Raw genomic sequence first — 15,715 nt, 5'->3', positions numbered from 1 at the left:
ACTTTTTTTTTTTTTTACTTAAGAGGTAAGCAAAGATGAAAAAGACTGATAATACCCAGTGTTGATGATATGACAAGTGGGGTCTTTCATACTTTTATAGTTATGAGTGATAATTTTTGTTACTTTTTAAAGGAGAATTTGATGATGCAATTCAAAAGCTTTAAAATAGAAAATTTGTTCATCATTTAAGCTAATTGCTTTAAATTAAATTTATCCTAATCAAAAATTGGAAAAGTTTTGGATATTAAATTGGATATACTCATAACTATATGCACATATCCTTAATGACCCATTATTTACCAGGTGGTTCTAGTGGTAGCTTCCCTGGTGGCTCAGATGGTAAAGCGTCTGCCTACAACGCGGGAGACCCGGCTTCAATCCCTGGGTTGGAAAGATATCCTGGAGAAGGAAATGGCAAACCACTCCAGTATTCTTGCCTGGAAAACCCCATGGATGGAGGAGCCTGTTAGGCTGCAGTCCATGGGGTTGCAAAGAGTCAGACATGACTGAGCGACTTCACTTTCACTTTCACTTTTCTAGTGAAAGTAGGTAAAGAATCCATCTGCCAATGCTGGAGACAAAAGAGATGCAGGTTCAATAACTGGGTTGGGAAGATTCCCTGGAGTAGGAAATGGCAACCCACTCCAGTATTCTTACCTGGGAGGTCCCCTGGATAGAGGAGCCTGGGGGATACACTCCATGAGATCACAAAGAGTCAGACATGACTGAGTAACTGAGTACTGAGTTACTCAGTTACTCATGACTGAGTAACATGTATAATGTCATAAAACTGAAAACAAATATCCAAAAATAAGAGATTACTTACATCACTTGTGATACCAACCAGTGTAGTATTGTACAGCCATAAATATGACATAGGTGTATACTACATAAATGTTATGTTGTATTCCACATAAATACATGGGAAGATGCTCATAATACAAAAAGTAAGTTATAATGGCAAACATATCATGAGCCATTTTTTTAATGTATATTATATACATAGAAAAGCATTTGAAAATATATGAAGCAAGATATTATATCTGGGTGTGGATATTCTTCCATTTCTTTATTTTCTTCTCCTTGAATATCTGTATTTTATACAGTACAACAGTGAATATATATTTTTAATCAAAAAACCTTTAATCAGAAAGAGGGAAAACAGGAAACATTTTGCCACCAGTTCATTTAGTCATTTACTTCGGGGAGAAAGTCAGATATTGCTGCACTTTCGTTGATTAGTGATTGGTGAATATTCAGACCACTTGGGAGTTGAGAGAATTTTCATCAAATAAAAACTAGAGAAGAAAAGGTAAAACTGATGAACACAGCAATAGGAACAGCTCTGATATCTCAAAAGCCAAGTGTATTATGGTACTTGCTCTTTGCTTTCTCTCCCTTGATCAAAATTTGATAAAGCTCACCTTCAATAGATGATTTTCAGACATTTTTAATTGGTCAGGATATAGTACCAGATAAGTCAGTTACAGAACCAAGTTTTCAGTATGGTTATGCTTAGTAGACTGTGGAAATACACCAAGGACTTCCACCTCTACCCCAAGTGGGAGAGGTGGCCGGGGTGGGGATGAGGCAGGAAAGACTCATCAGAGGAGCCAACACCAGAGCTAAAGGGTAAGGATGCAATGGCCCGGTGGTCAAGGGAGAAGATGACATTGCAGATAAAAGCACAGAAATATGAATACAACCCTGGGGAGATTTAGCATGTGCTTGGCAAATATTTATTGTGGTGGTGGTGGTGAATAGAAAAAAACACAGCATTCTAGAAATCTTAACTTTCCAGTTTTTGTAATAAACATGCATTAACTTATACACTTTGGGTGCCTTCCAACTTAATAATTTGTGTTCTTAAAACATTATCCTCCAATATTCTGTGCTTAAAGCTGTTTAAATATGTAAGCAGTAAGAATATGCAATGACACCTAGCTGATATAATTTAGGAAAGAGTTAATACGTAGTTGATACAATGTTGGTAGATTCAGATCTGGGTGTTGTTTCACGTTTATATCCTCAGCCCTTTGAGGGATGGACTGTTCACATTCCATATAAGAACTAAACAAGAATTCTTGAGTTGCCATTTGGGTTCAGCGTATGGCCAGCTCATATAGAAGCCTTGTTAGCACTCAGGTTCGCATGGGATCTTTTACAGTGCTCAGGTTAGCATGGGATCTTTTACAAAGGACAATGTCCTCTTCTCTGATACCATCCCTTAAAGGTCTTAATTTACCTTCAGAACTTGAACTTACTGAAACCATTTCTCAGGGTGTTTATGTTTTCTATTATCTTTCATAGTAATAACTTCCAGAAGGAAAATTGTTTGACTTATTTGTCTGAAGCGTGCCTCCCTCAAGATTCATGGGTCTCCTACTGTGTTAAAATATCTTAGTCTGAGCATAATTTTGGCAGGGTGGATTGATTGCTGCTTCTTAGAAGAAAGAAATTGACCTCTTCATATTAAAAACTCCATGTACAAAAGGTTTTTTCTCAAGAGTTATCAAAGAGGCAGGAACAAATTTGCTTGGTTATGCTGATTAGCCTTTCTCCCAGGGCTACCAAGTAAGACAAGAGGTTCCAGGAACTATTCCCAAATCTGAAGACAATAGGAAGCTAAGAAAAAATCTACCCACAATGAATAGCTGCCATCTTATTCAGAGATTGCAGGAATTAAGGTTATTCAACCTTGATTTCAAAATAAACTGCTTTAAAATAGAATATGCTTGTAAGTGAATGACTAATTTTTTCATTAGTGAACAACTAGTGTGTTTCTCAGTTCTAGACACCATTCTACATTATAATTGATATAAGACACAATCTTGCAAGTTTTATCAAAATTAATAAAAACTGCACAAAGAAATTTAAATGAAATCTAGAAAATGGCAAGTCAAAGGGTAGCCAGCAGGTCTCTATTCCCTTCTAAGAAAAAAGTGACTGATTCTAACCCTAAAGTTGAAAAAGGCCAGTTATAAGACCAGCCTGATTGGTCAGATCCTCGAAGAGCACCCTGCTTCCTTTGTTTTCCTTCTAATATATGATTTGGTCTGCAGAGTATAACAATGAACTAGTCAGGGGGAAAGTTTGGTCCAGATTATTGTACTTACTGTAAAGTCACACAGTAGCATTCTCCTTTTCAAATATGACTCTTTTGAGTTTGGTTAGTACAACTCAGCTCCCAAAAATACATTACCCCTCAAAGAACTGGCAGACTAATTTTTGGAGGCTGCAAAGCTGAGACCCAGTTTTGGACCAAGGTGACTTCACCTAGTCCTGCCAGCCCAGCATGACAAAGCCAGCTGGCCTCGTGGATCTTTGCTGCACAACAGAGATGCTGTGGCATTCTCAGCAGCCCTGTGCTCGAGAGCCAGCCTTCACCCTGCCTCTCATCCGGTTGCATTGGGATTGGTTTAAGAAAAGAAAATTAGATTTGAGTTTGTTTGGGGGGGCTTATTCAAGGGAGAGACCGAGCAGAAGGGTTTTCAATGGTGACAGAGTTTTCATCTCCCCAAGAACCCACAATTCAATGAATTGACTGCAGTAAAGCAGTGGAGTGGCCAAGCCCTTGAGGCAATCTGCTTGAGACTTCAGTCATGGCTTCTGAGAGGGTACAGGAGCCCTGGAAATATGCAGTGGATCATTTCCAGAGAGACAACTACCTCCTATTCACCACCCTTTGATAACCAAATGGACTGCCTCTATCATTTAGCGTCAGATTCCTAACAGAGGCTGAGAACAATGTTATTTCAAAAAATTTCTCCTACAGGTTCAAAATAATACCATGCTTTAAAATAAATAATTTGTTATTATCATCTAATACCAATCAAAATTTCCTAGTTGTTTGAAGAATTGTCCTTTATACCTGTTTGTCCAAGTCAGGATCTAATGTAGGACATTACATTATATCAAGTTGTTATGTCCCCTAAATTTCTATTAATATATAAGACTCCCCTTTTTCATGACAATGATTTGTTGGAAGAATGAACCAGTTATCCCATAAAATAACTCATCTTCTATGATTGCCTGCTGGATTTTTTGCAGTCCTAGTTTTCCCCCTCTATACTGTGTTTTAAATAAACTATACATTAGATCTAAAAGCTTTGATTAAAGTTAAGTTTTTAACTAAATGAAAAAATATAAGTATCCTGGGTGATGTTGAATATTTCATATTGTCTCACATCACAAGACAGTGTTGTGTGGGCATTAGTGATGCTAAGATTGGCGCTGAATTGAGGTGCTATAAATATCCAGTATGCAGTTCCCTTACTCTCCTTGTGACCTAAAGAAGGAATCTGTATTGTGGTGCTTTGGCAACATATTGCACGTCCTATTCACCATCAACCATTTGTCTAACATTTTATCAGTAATTGATAATTTGTATCTGAATAAGTAATTTCCCTTTGGAGTCTCCTTTTTATGTAGGCAGGTTTTATGCTGCACTGTTTACTAGTTATGACATTTAAACAAGTCATTAGCTTGAAAGTGAAAATTGCTCAGTTGTGTCCGACTCCTTGCGGCCCCATGGACTATACTCCAGGCCAGAATGCTGGAGTGGGTGGCCTTTCCCTTCTCCAGGGGATCTTCCCAACCCAGGGATTGAGCCCAGGTCTCTCGCATCGCAGGTGGATTCTTTACCAGCTGAGCCACCAGGGAGTCATTAGCTTCTTGATCCTTAATTCCCTCACCTGTAAAATGGGTATAGAAATAGAACTAATCCACATGGTTGTTGAAAGTATTAGATGAGATAACCATGTATCCATGCTTTGACCATGGTCTGATGGCATGTACGCAGGCAATAAGTATTGACTGTGTTTTGGTGATGACAACTTGCAAAGTGTTATCCATTTGCTGCCAGGCTCAAGTCCCTGAGGCAAATGACAAGATATCTGATAAAATTGCTGCAAAAGAGTTGAGGCAGTTATAGACTTTTGAAGAAAAGTGACTTATACCCTTTGTTTTTTTTTTTTTTTTCTTTTAAGGCAAATTGGAAGTTGTTTCAAATAAGGGCTGCTCAGATTAGTGTTTTCTAAGATGTGTTGTGAGAACCAGGGCCTCAACATGCCCCAGTGAAGGGAGGCTTCCATTGTCAGGATAATGTCTGGGAAATGCTGCCTGTTCTCCCCTACTCTTGAGATTTCATTGTGCATGTTATTAAGTTAAAGATTCTGGAAATCTTCTTAGGAAAGAAACCTGCTTAACTTTGTTTAATCAAGTCTTTTCTAATCTGTTTGCTTTTGGACACTACTCATCCTACCTTTGCCTTTTAAAACCAAGTAACACATGTAAAAATTATATTGAGATGCGTTAGATCCTCCCAAAGGTTTGAATGACAAGGTAGTCAAACTGATGAGCCAAACCTCAGTGTATTGTTGGAAGGTATGTGCACTGACCTTTGGGTCCTGAAAATACTTGCAAACTAGAGGGGTTAAAAGGTTTCATTCTTTTGTTGGGGCAGGAAAGGCAGAAATTGGAGACCCCATGGTAATTCAACAGCCAAATTCTCTTCCTTAGATTTTCTCCAGAGCCCACCAGGACTCCTGGGAGACCTGAATCCACCTCTCTATAGGTGTCCCACTGCCACTGGGACCTGCCTAAGCTGACAGGAATGAGTTCCATGGGCCCAAGGGCATGGGGGTGCCATTCTTCAGAGGAAGAGCAGAGTATTTGGAGTTAGACTAACAGGGGTCAGTGTCTTAGCTCTGCCAGGTATGTGCCATGATCCCTGGGCAGACCTCTTACCCTCTCCGATCTAGTTTCTTTATCTGTATAATACAGGCAATTAAAGCACTTAGCTCAAATGGTTGTGAAATCCTTATTAGCTATATAAACACATTTTTAAAATATGAAAACTATATAAGTGCTAGTTAATTTAATTTTAATGTAAAGGGTATTCTTTATGGTCCATATTTTGGGAGTCCACTAGTCATCCTTTTATTCATTCAACTTGTGAAATATTTATTGAGCACTTTTAGTGTACTAGGTACAGGGTTAAGTGCTGATACAGAGTACATAATAAAGCAGACCATGTCCCTACCTTCTTGGAATCTAACATTCCATAGTGGGAAACATATGACAAACAAGTATATACACAAATAAATATATCAACATAGTTTCCTCTCCACAGATACTGATATGGTATTTTTATGTGTATATTGCTTATAGCCTGGAGTAGGAAATGGCCACCTACTCCTGTATTCTTGCCTGAAAAATTCCATGAACAGAGAAGCCTGGCGGGCTACAGTCCATAGACTGGCAAAGAGTTGGATATGACTGAGCACTTAGATACATTGCTTATAATCTATATATAGATGTATTTTTGAAGATAATACTAATGAACCATGCACAGAAATTCAGAAAATGAAATGCTCAGCTTAAATAAACAATAAGATTTTTTTTCATTTATTTTTATTAGTTGGAGGCTAATTACTTTACAATACTGTAGTGGGTTTTTAATATAGAACTAGGAGAGTCCTTAGGAATAGCTTATTTCAATCCCCTCATTTTATAGATGAGGAAAACTAGAACCCAGAATACCATAGAAATTTACCCAATCGAATGTGTGTAAATGTGCATGCCTGTGTGTATGTGTAAGAGAGACAGAGACACCCAGAGAGAAAGGATGGATTTTGAAGCAGGACTTAGATATCCAGACTTCCCTTAGCCTAGTCAGTGCTTTCCATACTCCTGGCTACCATCTGAAAGGAATTGTAAGAGCCAGTTTTAGCAGTGAGTGAGTTATAATCATCATACTCTTAAACATTAAAGAATAATAATTTCTACTGTTTTTTGGCTGTAATGTGCAGCATACGAGATCTTCATTCCCCTATTAGGAATCTAACCCCTGCCCCCTGCAGTGGAAGTGCAGAGTCTCAACCACTGGACTGCCAAGGAAGACCCTCATCACACTTTTATACTATGTGTTCCAATTTCTGGATTTTTTATACAAGTTGATTTTTCCAAACTTTGCTCCATGAAACATTAGTATTTAAATAGATGTTAATTATCACTTTTTAAATTTCTTGCTCAAAGTAGTTTAGGGAACTGAATTCTCCCCCCACACACACCCCATTTTAGAAACCCTTAAATGCATATTGTGATTGTGAAAGATCATTCTGCAGTAAGGAAACCTCTTAAACTACACACATCTTAGCATTCCCCAAACTTGTTTGAGTACAAGATCTATTTTGAATTATTTAACCATGTGATTAAGGTGCTGGATTGGAAGTTCAGCCTTAGCATCATGGTTGGCTACTTGGTAATGTTTGTGAACATCCAGTAGTAAAGTAGATTAAATCACACGATTTTAAACAGAGCAGTTTCTTGGGTCTTAGGATCTCAGGCTGACTGTTGGGTGTATGAGCCGCACCTGACAGAATACATTTCCTTAAGTTGACCATGTCCTTCTAACCAAGGATTGGAATGGAATACAATAGATGCTTAATGAGAGTTTGTTCTGATCCATCTTTGGAGGAAAGCAATCCTTTGTAAGTTTTTTTTTTTTTAATTATAATTTTCAAGCCTTCTAAAAATATTATTATTATAATTATTATTATATTTTTATTTTTAGGCATTCACAAGCCCAGAGTTCTTCCAAAGGGTGTGATGTCTTCGCAGGACGCTCAAATAAGGTAGCTGGACATCCTTGACTCTGAAGTAACTGTCTATCCTTATTATAGGCTCGTCCAAGTCTGTGGTCATGGTGCCTATCTGTGGCTGCTTGGTTGAGCCGTCCAGACATGAACTGTTAGTGATATTTTGAAGGCTTTGAGACAAAAGCCCAGCTTGCTTAAGAATTTTGGTTCAGCAGAGAGGCAGGGAGGTACAGCGAAGAGAGAATCAAAAGCCTGGAAATTTGCTGCTGAGAATAAATGCTAGCTGATCCCTGAGGTGGTTTGTCTGTGCACTCCACTCTCTACAGATGTTAGAGCCTCTTTTTGAGTAAGGACCCGAGGTTCTTTGGTAGCACTTTGATATCCTGCTCGAATTCAATATGTGAAATGGAGGCGTCTCTCTGTGACTTGGAGCCCACAGCAGGCTTTGAAGTCTGATCCAATTTTTGCTGCCTACTATTTGATGTTGAAAGGATGAAATGAAGAAAATGTACAGTTTTTGCCAGTAACTCTGCTGAGCATATGTAAGATTAAAAAAACAAAATCCTTTGGATGATGTACTTAGAAATGTTAAGTAGATTAATACCTTCCTATAGGTTTTCTTTTTTCTTTCTCAGGGATAAAAATTAAGTATAGGAGAAAACCAGCACAAGCTGTTTTTTATACGGGCTATAATTAATTTATAAGGGGGCTAGGTTGGCTTGTTCAGAGGAAGAAATAAATGGATGAGGCAAAGGCGTTGAGACTTTGCAGCTAATTGCCCCAAGGAGAGGACCTCCACTCAATTCTACTGTAAGGCGTGAGCAACTCACCACATGACCCCAATGTACGTAAATTTTTCCCTAGTACGATTGAAGTTCAGGGTCCGTTAGTTAAATGGAAGCCAAGTTCTTGAGGCTGCCTCATCAGAGGATAAAAATAATAATTATTTTACTGGGTCTTTCTGAAGCACTCAGTTTCTGGGACTGATTCTCTGTCTTCTCAGATATGCCATGCTGCTCCAGATTGCCCAGGACTGAGTCCCTCGAGGGGAGCCCCTGCAAAATCTGGTAAGAAGAACATTTTGAATTGCAAGCTATTTCTACTATTTGCATGCTTGTGTACTTTTTAATGAGTTGTTTAGACAGGACAGTGTAGAAGGCAGTACTCTGATACTAGTATGGGCTAATGTTAGCAGAAAATTCAGATATGGAAAGCCTTAAAGACTGGAAACAAAACTTTCATTAAAAGTAGCAGTTTACTACCTACCTGTGCCACTTGTTTACTTTTTCTGAAGGAAAAAAAATGGATATCAAAGACCATACTTTTCCCTTTACCTGTAAGAAGCCTAAATTAAGAAACTCCTTTAAAACTTTTCTTGTACTCACTTCAACAGCACGTATACTAAATTTGGAAAGGTACAGAGATTAGCATGGCCCCTGTGCAAGGATGGCATGCCAATTTGCAAAGCATTCCATATTAAAAAAACAACAACAACAAAAAACTTAATTTTCTTAAAGGGAAGATAGACAACTGACCAGCTTTCAGTGAAGCAAATAGTTCAGAGTAAAACTCTAGGGCTTGGTAAAGAATATGGATTTAGAGAGTAGTTCTGCCCTTTTGGCAACATGGCTATTCTTTTAGCAAGAAGACAGACATCTTGCCACACTCATGGAAAATGGTATTTTTTGCCCCCTTTCTAAATTCTTGCTACAGAATATGGTAAAAGTCAGTTTGGGGTGTTATGAGTAGCTATAATCAATACTTCTGGAAGATAAACTAGAAGCAAGATCATAAGAAGTATTTATGAACCAGAAAATACTGAACACATTTTGGATCATTCCCAAGGAAGAAATCTTTTCAACTTAAAACACTAATACTAAGAAACTACTGTACTGTTGACCTCATTTATTTTTCTGCAATATATAGTAGTTTCTTAGGTTTCTCAAAGTTTATTCTTAGTCTGTTTTTCAGTGACAAAATGGTAAAATATGAAGTGGAAAATGTGTAATATATGTGTTAGGACCTTTAGTCCATATGAAACTTAAACTCTTCAAGAGAGATGAGAGAGGATTAGTGTATTATAGCAGAACCTTTTAATTAAACATGCAGAAAATGATAAATCTGTCCAATGGACTAATTTCCTCACAGCCAGATAATATTTAGGAATAAGGCCACAATGAGGTAAGGGTAAGAGTGGTGCAAAAATGAAAATTGAGGAAAAAGATCATGTGGTGGAATAGAATCTATTATGCAAGAATTTGGTTGGCATTTTTCACTATCCAGACAGATAATCTCTACCTTTTAATTTGGATGTTTAGACCATTTACATCTAATGTGACTGTTGACATATTTTGGTTTATATCAGTCATCTTACTATTTGTTTTCCATTTGTTCCATCTGGTCTTTGTTCTCTTCTAGCATTCTACTTTAAAATACATGTAAAAATAAATTTTTAAAGCATGATTGAATAGCCAAAGGCACAGATTCTGCCTTTGGAGTCAGATCTGCCTGGATGCAAATTTCTGCTTTCCTGTTACATAGCTTTATGTAACAATTCCTTACCTCAGTACTTACACATGTAAGATGAGGGAAATGGTAATTCATAGCCAAAAGGTTGTATTGAGGACTAAATAAGCTAGTAGAAGTAAAGGGCACAGCATGGGGTCTGGCTCATCATAATGGTACACTGTCATGTCAGATGTTGCAATGGTACTTATGCTATTGACATTATACAAATGCAAAGTTAAGTATGAAAAATGGGTCGAGAAATAAAGTTCTTATTTTGAGGCATCAAGTTTTGGTGGTATCGTTTAGGAGGAGTAAAAATATATTGCATTTTGAATTAACTACTGAAGAGACATGTTGGATTATAATCATCTTTCCCTGTCTTTAGATAAGTGTCTGCAAAAGTCAAACTTATTAATAAGTTGCTGCAAATGTTCATTTGTACTTCCTGTCACAATTGCTCCTTCCTTCCCACCTAGAGGTTTCTCTGTTTGGTTTGCCACCATCACCATGACTTCTCCTTAAACTCTTGTAAACTGTATCCTAACTGCTTCTTTTCCTCTCTCAACTTGCCTCATGCATGGATATCTGAGGAGCTCTAAAGCATTCCCTAATCATAACTTTCTCTTCCACCATAATCTCCAGTGGCTCCCTATTGTTCTAGCATCAACTTTAAGCTTCTTGGCACAACGTACAAGGCCATCTCTGTTCTAGCTCTTCCTGTCTTCCTTTCTAGCTCTGTCTTCACTGATCTCTCTCCCTCATTTTGTGCTTTGGAATACCAAACTACTCTCTACCCTCCATGCATGCCAAATATGTTCTTTCTCTCCTCTGTGATTTTGTTCATGCTGTTGCCTCTGCCTCACTGTTCATTCTCAAAGTCCCCTCCATTCTTCAGAGTCCACCATGGCTCTCTCTGAGCGCTTTGACTTTTCTTTACTACTTATCACATCCTTCCTGTATTACAGTTATTTTCATGCATCTACTAGATTTTAAACTCTCTAGAACCACATCTTTTCATTTCCAAATTCTGTCCTTGCAAACTAGCCTGGGTCCCCAAATTGAATTCTTAAGCATTCACAACTGTGATAGGATATAGTGGAAGCAAGAATGAAATGAAGCTCAAGTAAATAAGTCAGAGAAGTTTTAAACTATACTTCTAACAATCCTGGAACAAAATAAAGGTCTCTTGTGCTGTGCTCAGTCGCTCAGTCATGTCTGACTCTTTGTGATATGGACAGTGCCCCGCCAGTCTCCTCTGTCCATGGTCTCTTAACACCCCTAAAGAGGTATAGCATACCAGTGGAACAAATTTAAAAGATCCAAGCCATTTCATTTTGTTGTTGTTGTTCTGAACAGGGGGAGAGGGAAGGAAGGTTTGGGCAGGAAAAAGCATTTTATAAATCGGATTCCTCTTGACCTTAGAAGCCAACAAAGATGGCTGAAGAACAAAAGATTTCCAGTTTTATTTATGTATTCACAGTGATAAGCTGCAGAAGTTAGTGTATTTACTCTGTAAGAGACATTTTAGCTGGTTATACCTTTGTGTTTAATTCATTGCCTTAAATGACCCATTATTGCGATCCATGATTTTATAGAAGCCTGAGAATATTATGACCTTTTCAGTTTTAAGAAAACACTAACATCCAACAAGCTTATCTTCTAACTTTCAGTGAGTGCTAACTTCATTGTTTTATAAAGAGATCTGAGGGATGTGAGGGTAAGGGAAAGCAGGGAATAAATCTAAAGTTACTTAATCAGGCCAGCTTTGCTCAGAACAGCCAGGCAAAAAAGTGTCCAAATGTGGGGCTTGGACAAAGGCTATCTTCAGTTAGTCAGAGAGTCTCAGAAATTTCCTTCATTGATCATTTGAGCCTTATATTTTTCACATGGGACAGGAAAGCACAGTATATTGAGGAAGTACATAACATGAATCACTTTGCCACTAACCAAGCAGAAAATATTTCATTGGACTGACAGACATATGTACAAACCTGATTTGCCTTTACTCAGTTCAGTTGCTCAGTTGTGTCCGACTCTGTGACACCATGGACTGCAGCAGTCCTTTACTATGTAAAAGTTTATTCTTTAGGTATTTGTTCTTCTCTTTATTTCTTCAGCAAACAATTATTAACACTTAATAAATGCCAGGAACTTTCCTGGGCCAGTGCTTCTCAAACTATTTTTAAAAAGACCATATTGGAAAAAAAAAAAAAAAAGACCAAATTGGAGTTGGATGTTTTAATTTCCAAATTGCACAACCTGCTATTTTTGTAAAATACAGTGAAATGAATTACTAGGTAAATAATCACCCATTTAGGTGTTGCGTCAATATCAAATTGATTTATACTTTTCTAAATTTCTTTACTACTCTAAATTTCTTCAGTGATCTAGTTGAGACCAGAGGCGAGAGTCAGCCTGTAGACCACACTTCATGGGCACTGTTCTGGTCATGTGTGACACATCAAGGAACAACACAGTCAAAAAGTCCTAGCTTCATGATGCTACATTCTGGCAAAGAGACATTCTAGAAAAGGGACAGTAAACAATAAGCATAATCCTAAATCAGTTGTGTGGGATGTTAGAAAGGTGAAGTGTTATAGGGGAGAAAATACAGCAAGGGAGATTGGGGGTGGCCAAAGCATGGAGGCCGAGGATGGAGGATGGTTTCCTTTTAAACAGGGTGGTCAGAGAGCACTGCACAGAGAAGGCCTGAAGGTGGTAAGCTAATTAGCCACGTGGATGTCTAGGAGAAGAGCATTATAGGCAGAATGCTATATAGGGAACAGCTGAGGCAAATGCCCTGAGGAGACAGTGTGGAATACATGAGGAGTAGAAGGAAACCTGGGTGACTGGAGCTGAGAGAGCAAGAAAGAGAATCATAGAAGGTAAGGAGCCAGGTGATACATGTCCTACCAAACTCTGAGAATCTGGTTAAAAAGAACGTTCTGATTCAGCAGGTCTGGGTGGCTCCTGAGATTCTGCAGTGTTAAAGAGCTTCTAGGTGGTGCCATGGTGTTGACCCAAGGTCCACATTTTGAGTAGCAAGGGTATAAACTCAGTGAAATGGGAATGACTGGTCTGAGGAGAGATGATAGACATCATCAATGAATGAGATGTTCTATTCAGTTACATATTCCAGACAGCTGAAACTTTCTAAAACTATGACTCCCCTTTCATATTGAGTGTCTTGGACACAGTTCTCCTTATCACAATGTCTTGGGACATGATTATTAGTAAGAGTTGTTCACACTGGTGCTAACGCAGAGATCCCTGGAGATCACTGCGAAACGGGACCACCTTGTGTGCTGAGGCACTCAGTGGTGTCCAACTCGGCGATCCCACGGACTGTAGCCCACCAGGCTCCTCTGCCCATGGAATTTTTCAGGCAAGCATACTGGAGTGGGTTGCCATTTCTTTCTCCAGGGGATCTTCCTGACCTAGAGATTGAATCTTAGTCTCCTATGTCTCCTGCATTGGTGGGTAGATTCTTTACCACTGAGCCATCTACCCTTAAAATAAATGACCCTCAACTGTTATGATTTTTAGTTAATACACCTGCTTATTTTAACTTTCTTCTCTCTCAACACAAAGCTGTTATTTCCTGCTATTGCTAATGTGCTCATTTTTTATAACATACCTTCTTTTTGCCTTCTTTTTCTCCTCGTTTTGGTATAAAAACCAAATTTTAATTGTTTTTCTCTACATTTTAACAAAGGGTATTTGAGTGGGGGATGTAAGGAAATCCCACTGAAAGAAAGAAAGGGAACTGCTACAGATGTAGTAAGTATCGACTTTGGGCACATACTACGTGTTTCACCTGTATTTTCTTAGTGTAAAGTATACAAGTTTAAGTTTGTGACCTGCTTATTCAAGGGCCTTCATTGTCAGCCCCTGGGTTTCCTGTGATACCTCACTGACATTAGGTAGTCCTGCCCTTGGTTATCTTCTGGTCTGCAAGTAGTATAAATTATTCGTATTTCTTTTGGAAGGTAAAAAAGAGTCATTGCATTTGCTAAGAGTAACTTTAGCTATATGGCTTTTTAAAATAGAGTCTAGTACATTTTCAGGGAGCCAGGGAGAGGTGGTATTGTACTAGCCCCTGAAGGGGGTTGCCTCTGGCAGCTTGCAGTGTCAGGGTATGGTAGAGTCTCCATTAAAGTGGCTTTAGAATTCAGTGATCTGGTTCCATATCATCTTCAGATTTGCTGAGCAAATCATACACATTTTCTTTCACCCACTGCTTCTCTAATGCCATCTACTTTGTTATTTTCCTTTGCCTTTCTCACTGATCATTACTAAATCTTATTGGTCTTGGCAGAAGTTCAGCTATCAGAAAGCAAACTTGGGCTGTGTTTTTATCCTTGGAACCCCAAATCATTAGGGTGACTAATCATCTCAATTTTCTTGGGACTGAAGGTTTTCCAAGATGTGGATTTTTTGGAATTGTCCCAGGCAAACTAGGACAAGTTGGTTACCCTATAATAATATTGGAAGTTGAACTTGACTGGTGAAAACTAATTTTTTAATTAGATCATTATATCCGGCGAAACTGAGCCTTAGATTTATGCTACAGAATCAGCTCACACTGCTGCCTATGTTTGGAAGGGGATGCAAGCAGCTTGCCAAACCACAACCACTGTGATCATAAAGGGCTCAGATGTCACCCATTTGACAAGGAAAGCATGTTCTTACAACTGAGACTCAAAGGCAACATAATCCCTGTTGGGAAAGCACATGGGAGCCAGACCCTATGGAGGCAAGGCTACTGGGCCTCCTTGTCCCACACCCAGTGCCATGACAGAAAGCCACATACAAGACTTGGATACCACTAATAATCTCTCAAGCCTCGAATCCCTGCTCTTTTTGACTCCCATAATGCTGATCCATCTTTTCTTTTTGCCACAGAATTCACCATAAACTCTCATCATGAAGCCTCGGTCTCAGGACTTTTCTTAGTGCAATAGTGAAGGTACTATTGGTGTGGAATTCTTAACCTTTAGTGTGGGAGGTAATCTCTTTCTTAAAGGATCCTTTTTAAACTGGTGATTCTCAGATTTCAGTAAGTGTTAGTATCACCCAGAGTGATTGTTAAAATGCAGATTACTGGTCCATTCCATAGTTTCCAATTTTGTGTGGGATACAGATGAGGAGGGATTTGCATTTTTATCACATTCCCAGGTTCCAAAATGCTACCCTTTGAGAACCACATCCCCTATCTCTATGATATTATGTTGAATCAGAAAAAGTAAACTTTATATAGGTGCCTTTCTATTCTTTCACTTAACAAACACTTATTGAGCATTTACTGTATACCAAACACAGGCCAGGCAGTGAAATAAGACACTTAAGAGACAAATGCAATTATAACAGCTTGGTCTTTGCAGCTGTCATTTTCCAAAACAAGTTTGGTATTTATCTCAAGTGGTCTCATAGAATTGTCAGGAAGTTGTCCAGAACAAAGTTACAGTTCCTTGTCACTTTGCTATAGAGGAAGATGAGGGGAGTGTCCCAGACTTTTAAAAGTGTCTCAATTTATAAAATTATTAGGAATTACTGTCTTTAAAAGATTTTTGTCTTTTATAAATTTTACTACCTCTGCCAGCCTC

The 15,715-nt window shown here is 38.5% G+C and overlaps 1 protein-coding gene and 1 non-coding gene across 2 annotated transcripts in view; both read left to right on the top strand.

Moving 5' to 3' along the window:
- MYO3B (myosin IIIB) overlaps window positions 1–15,715 on the top strand; it is a 416,196-nt gene that overhangs the window by 320,547 nt on the left and 79,934 nt on the right. Inside the window, exons 31-32 of the mRNA XM_061135386.1 lie at window positions 7,577–7,637; window positions 8,569–8,668. Of these exons, the coding sequence (XP_060991369.1) occupies window positions 7,577–7,637; window positions 8,569–8,668 (161 nt within the window). The remainder of the gene's footprint in view (window positions 1–7,576; window positions 7,638–8,568; window positions 8,669–15,715) is intronic.
- On the top strand, window positions 8,979–9,082 carry LOC133051341 (U6 spliceosomal RNA). Its single transcript, XR_009691840.1, has one exon. It is a non-coding gene; the product is annotated as a U6 spliceosomal RNA (small nuclear RNA).

This window comes from Dama dama, chromosome 33 (assembly GCF_033118175.1).
Source record: "Dama dama isolate Ldn47 chromosome 33, ASM3311817v1, whole genome shotgun sequence".
NCBI lineage: Eukaryota > Metazoa > Chordata > Mammalia > Artiodactyla > Cervidae > Dama > Dama dama.
This window is presented reverse-complemented; position numbering and strand designations above follow the sequence as displayed.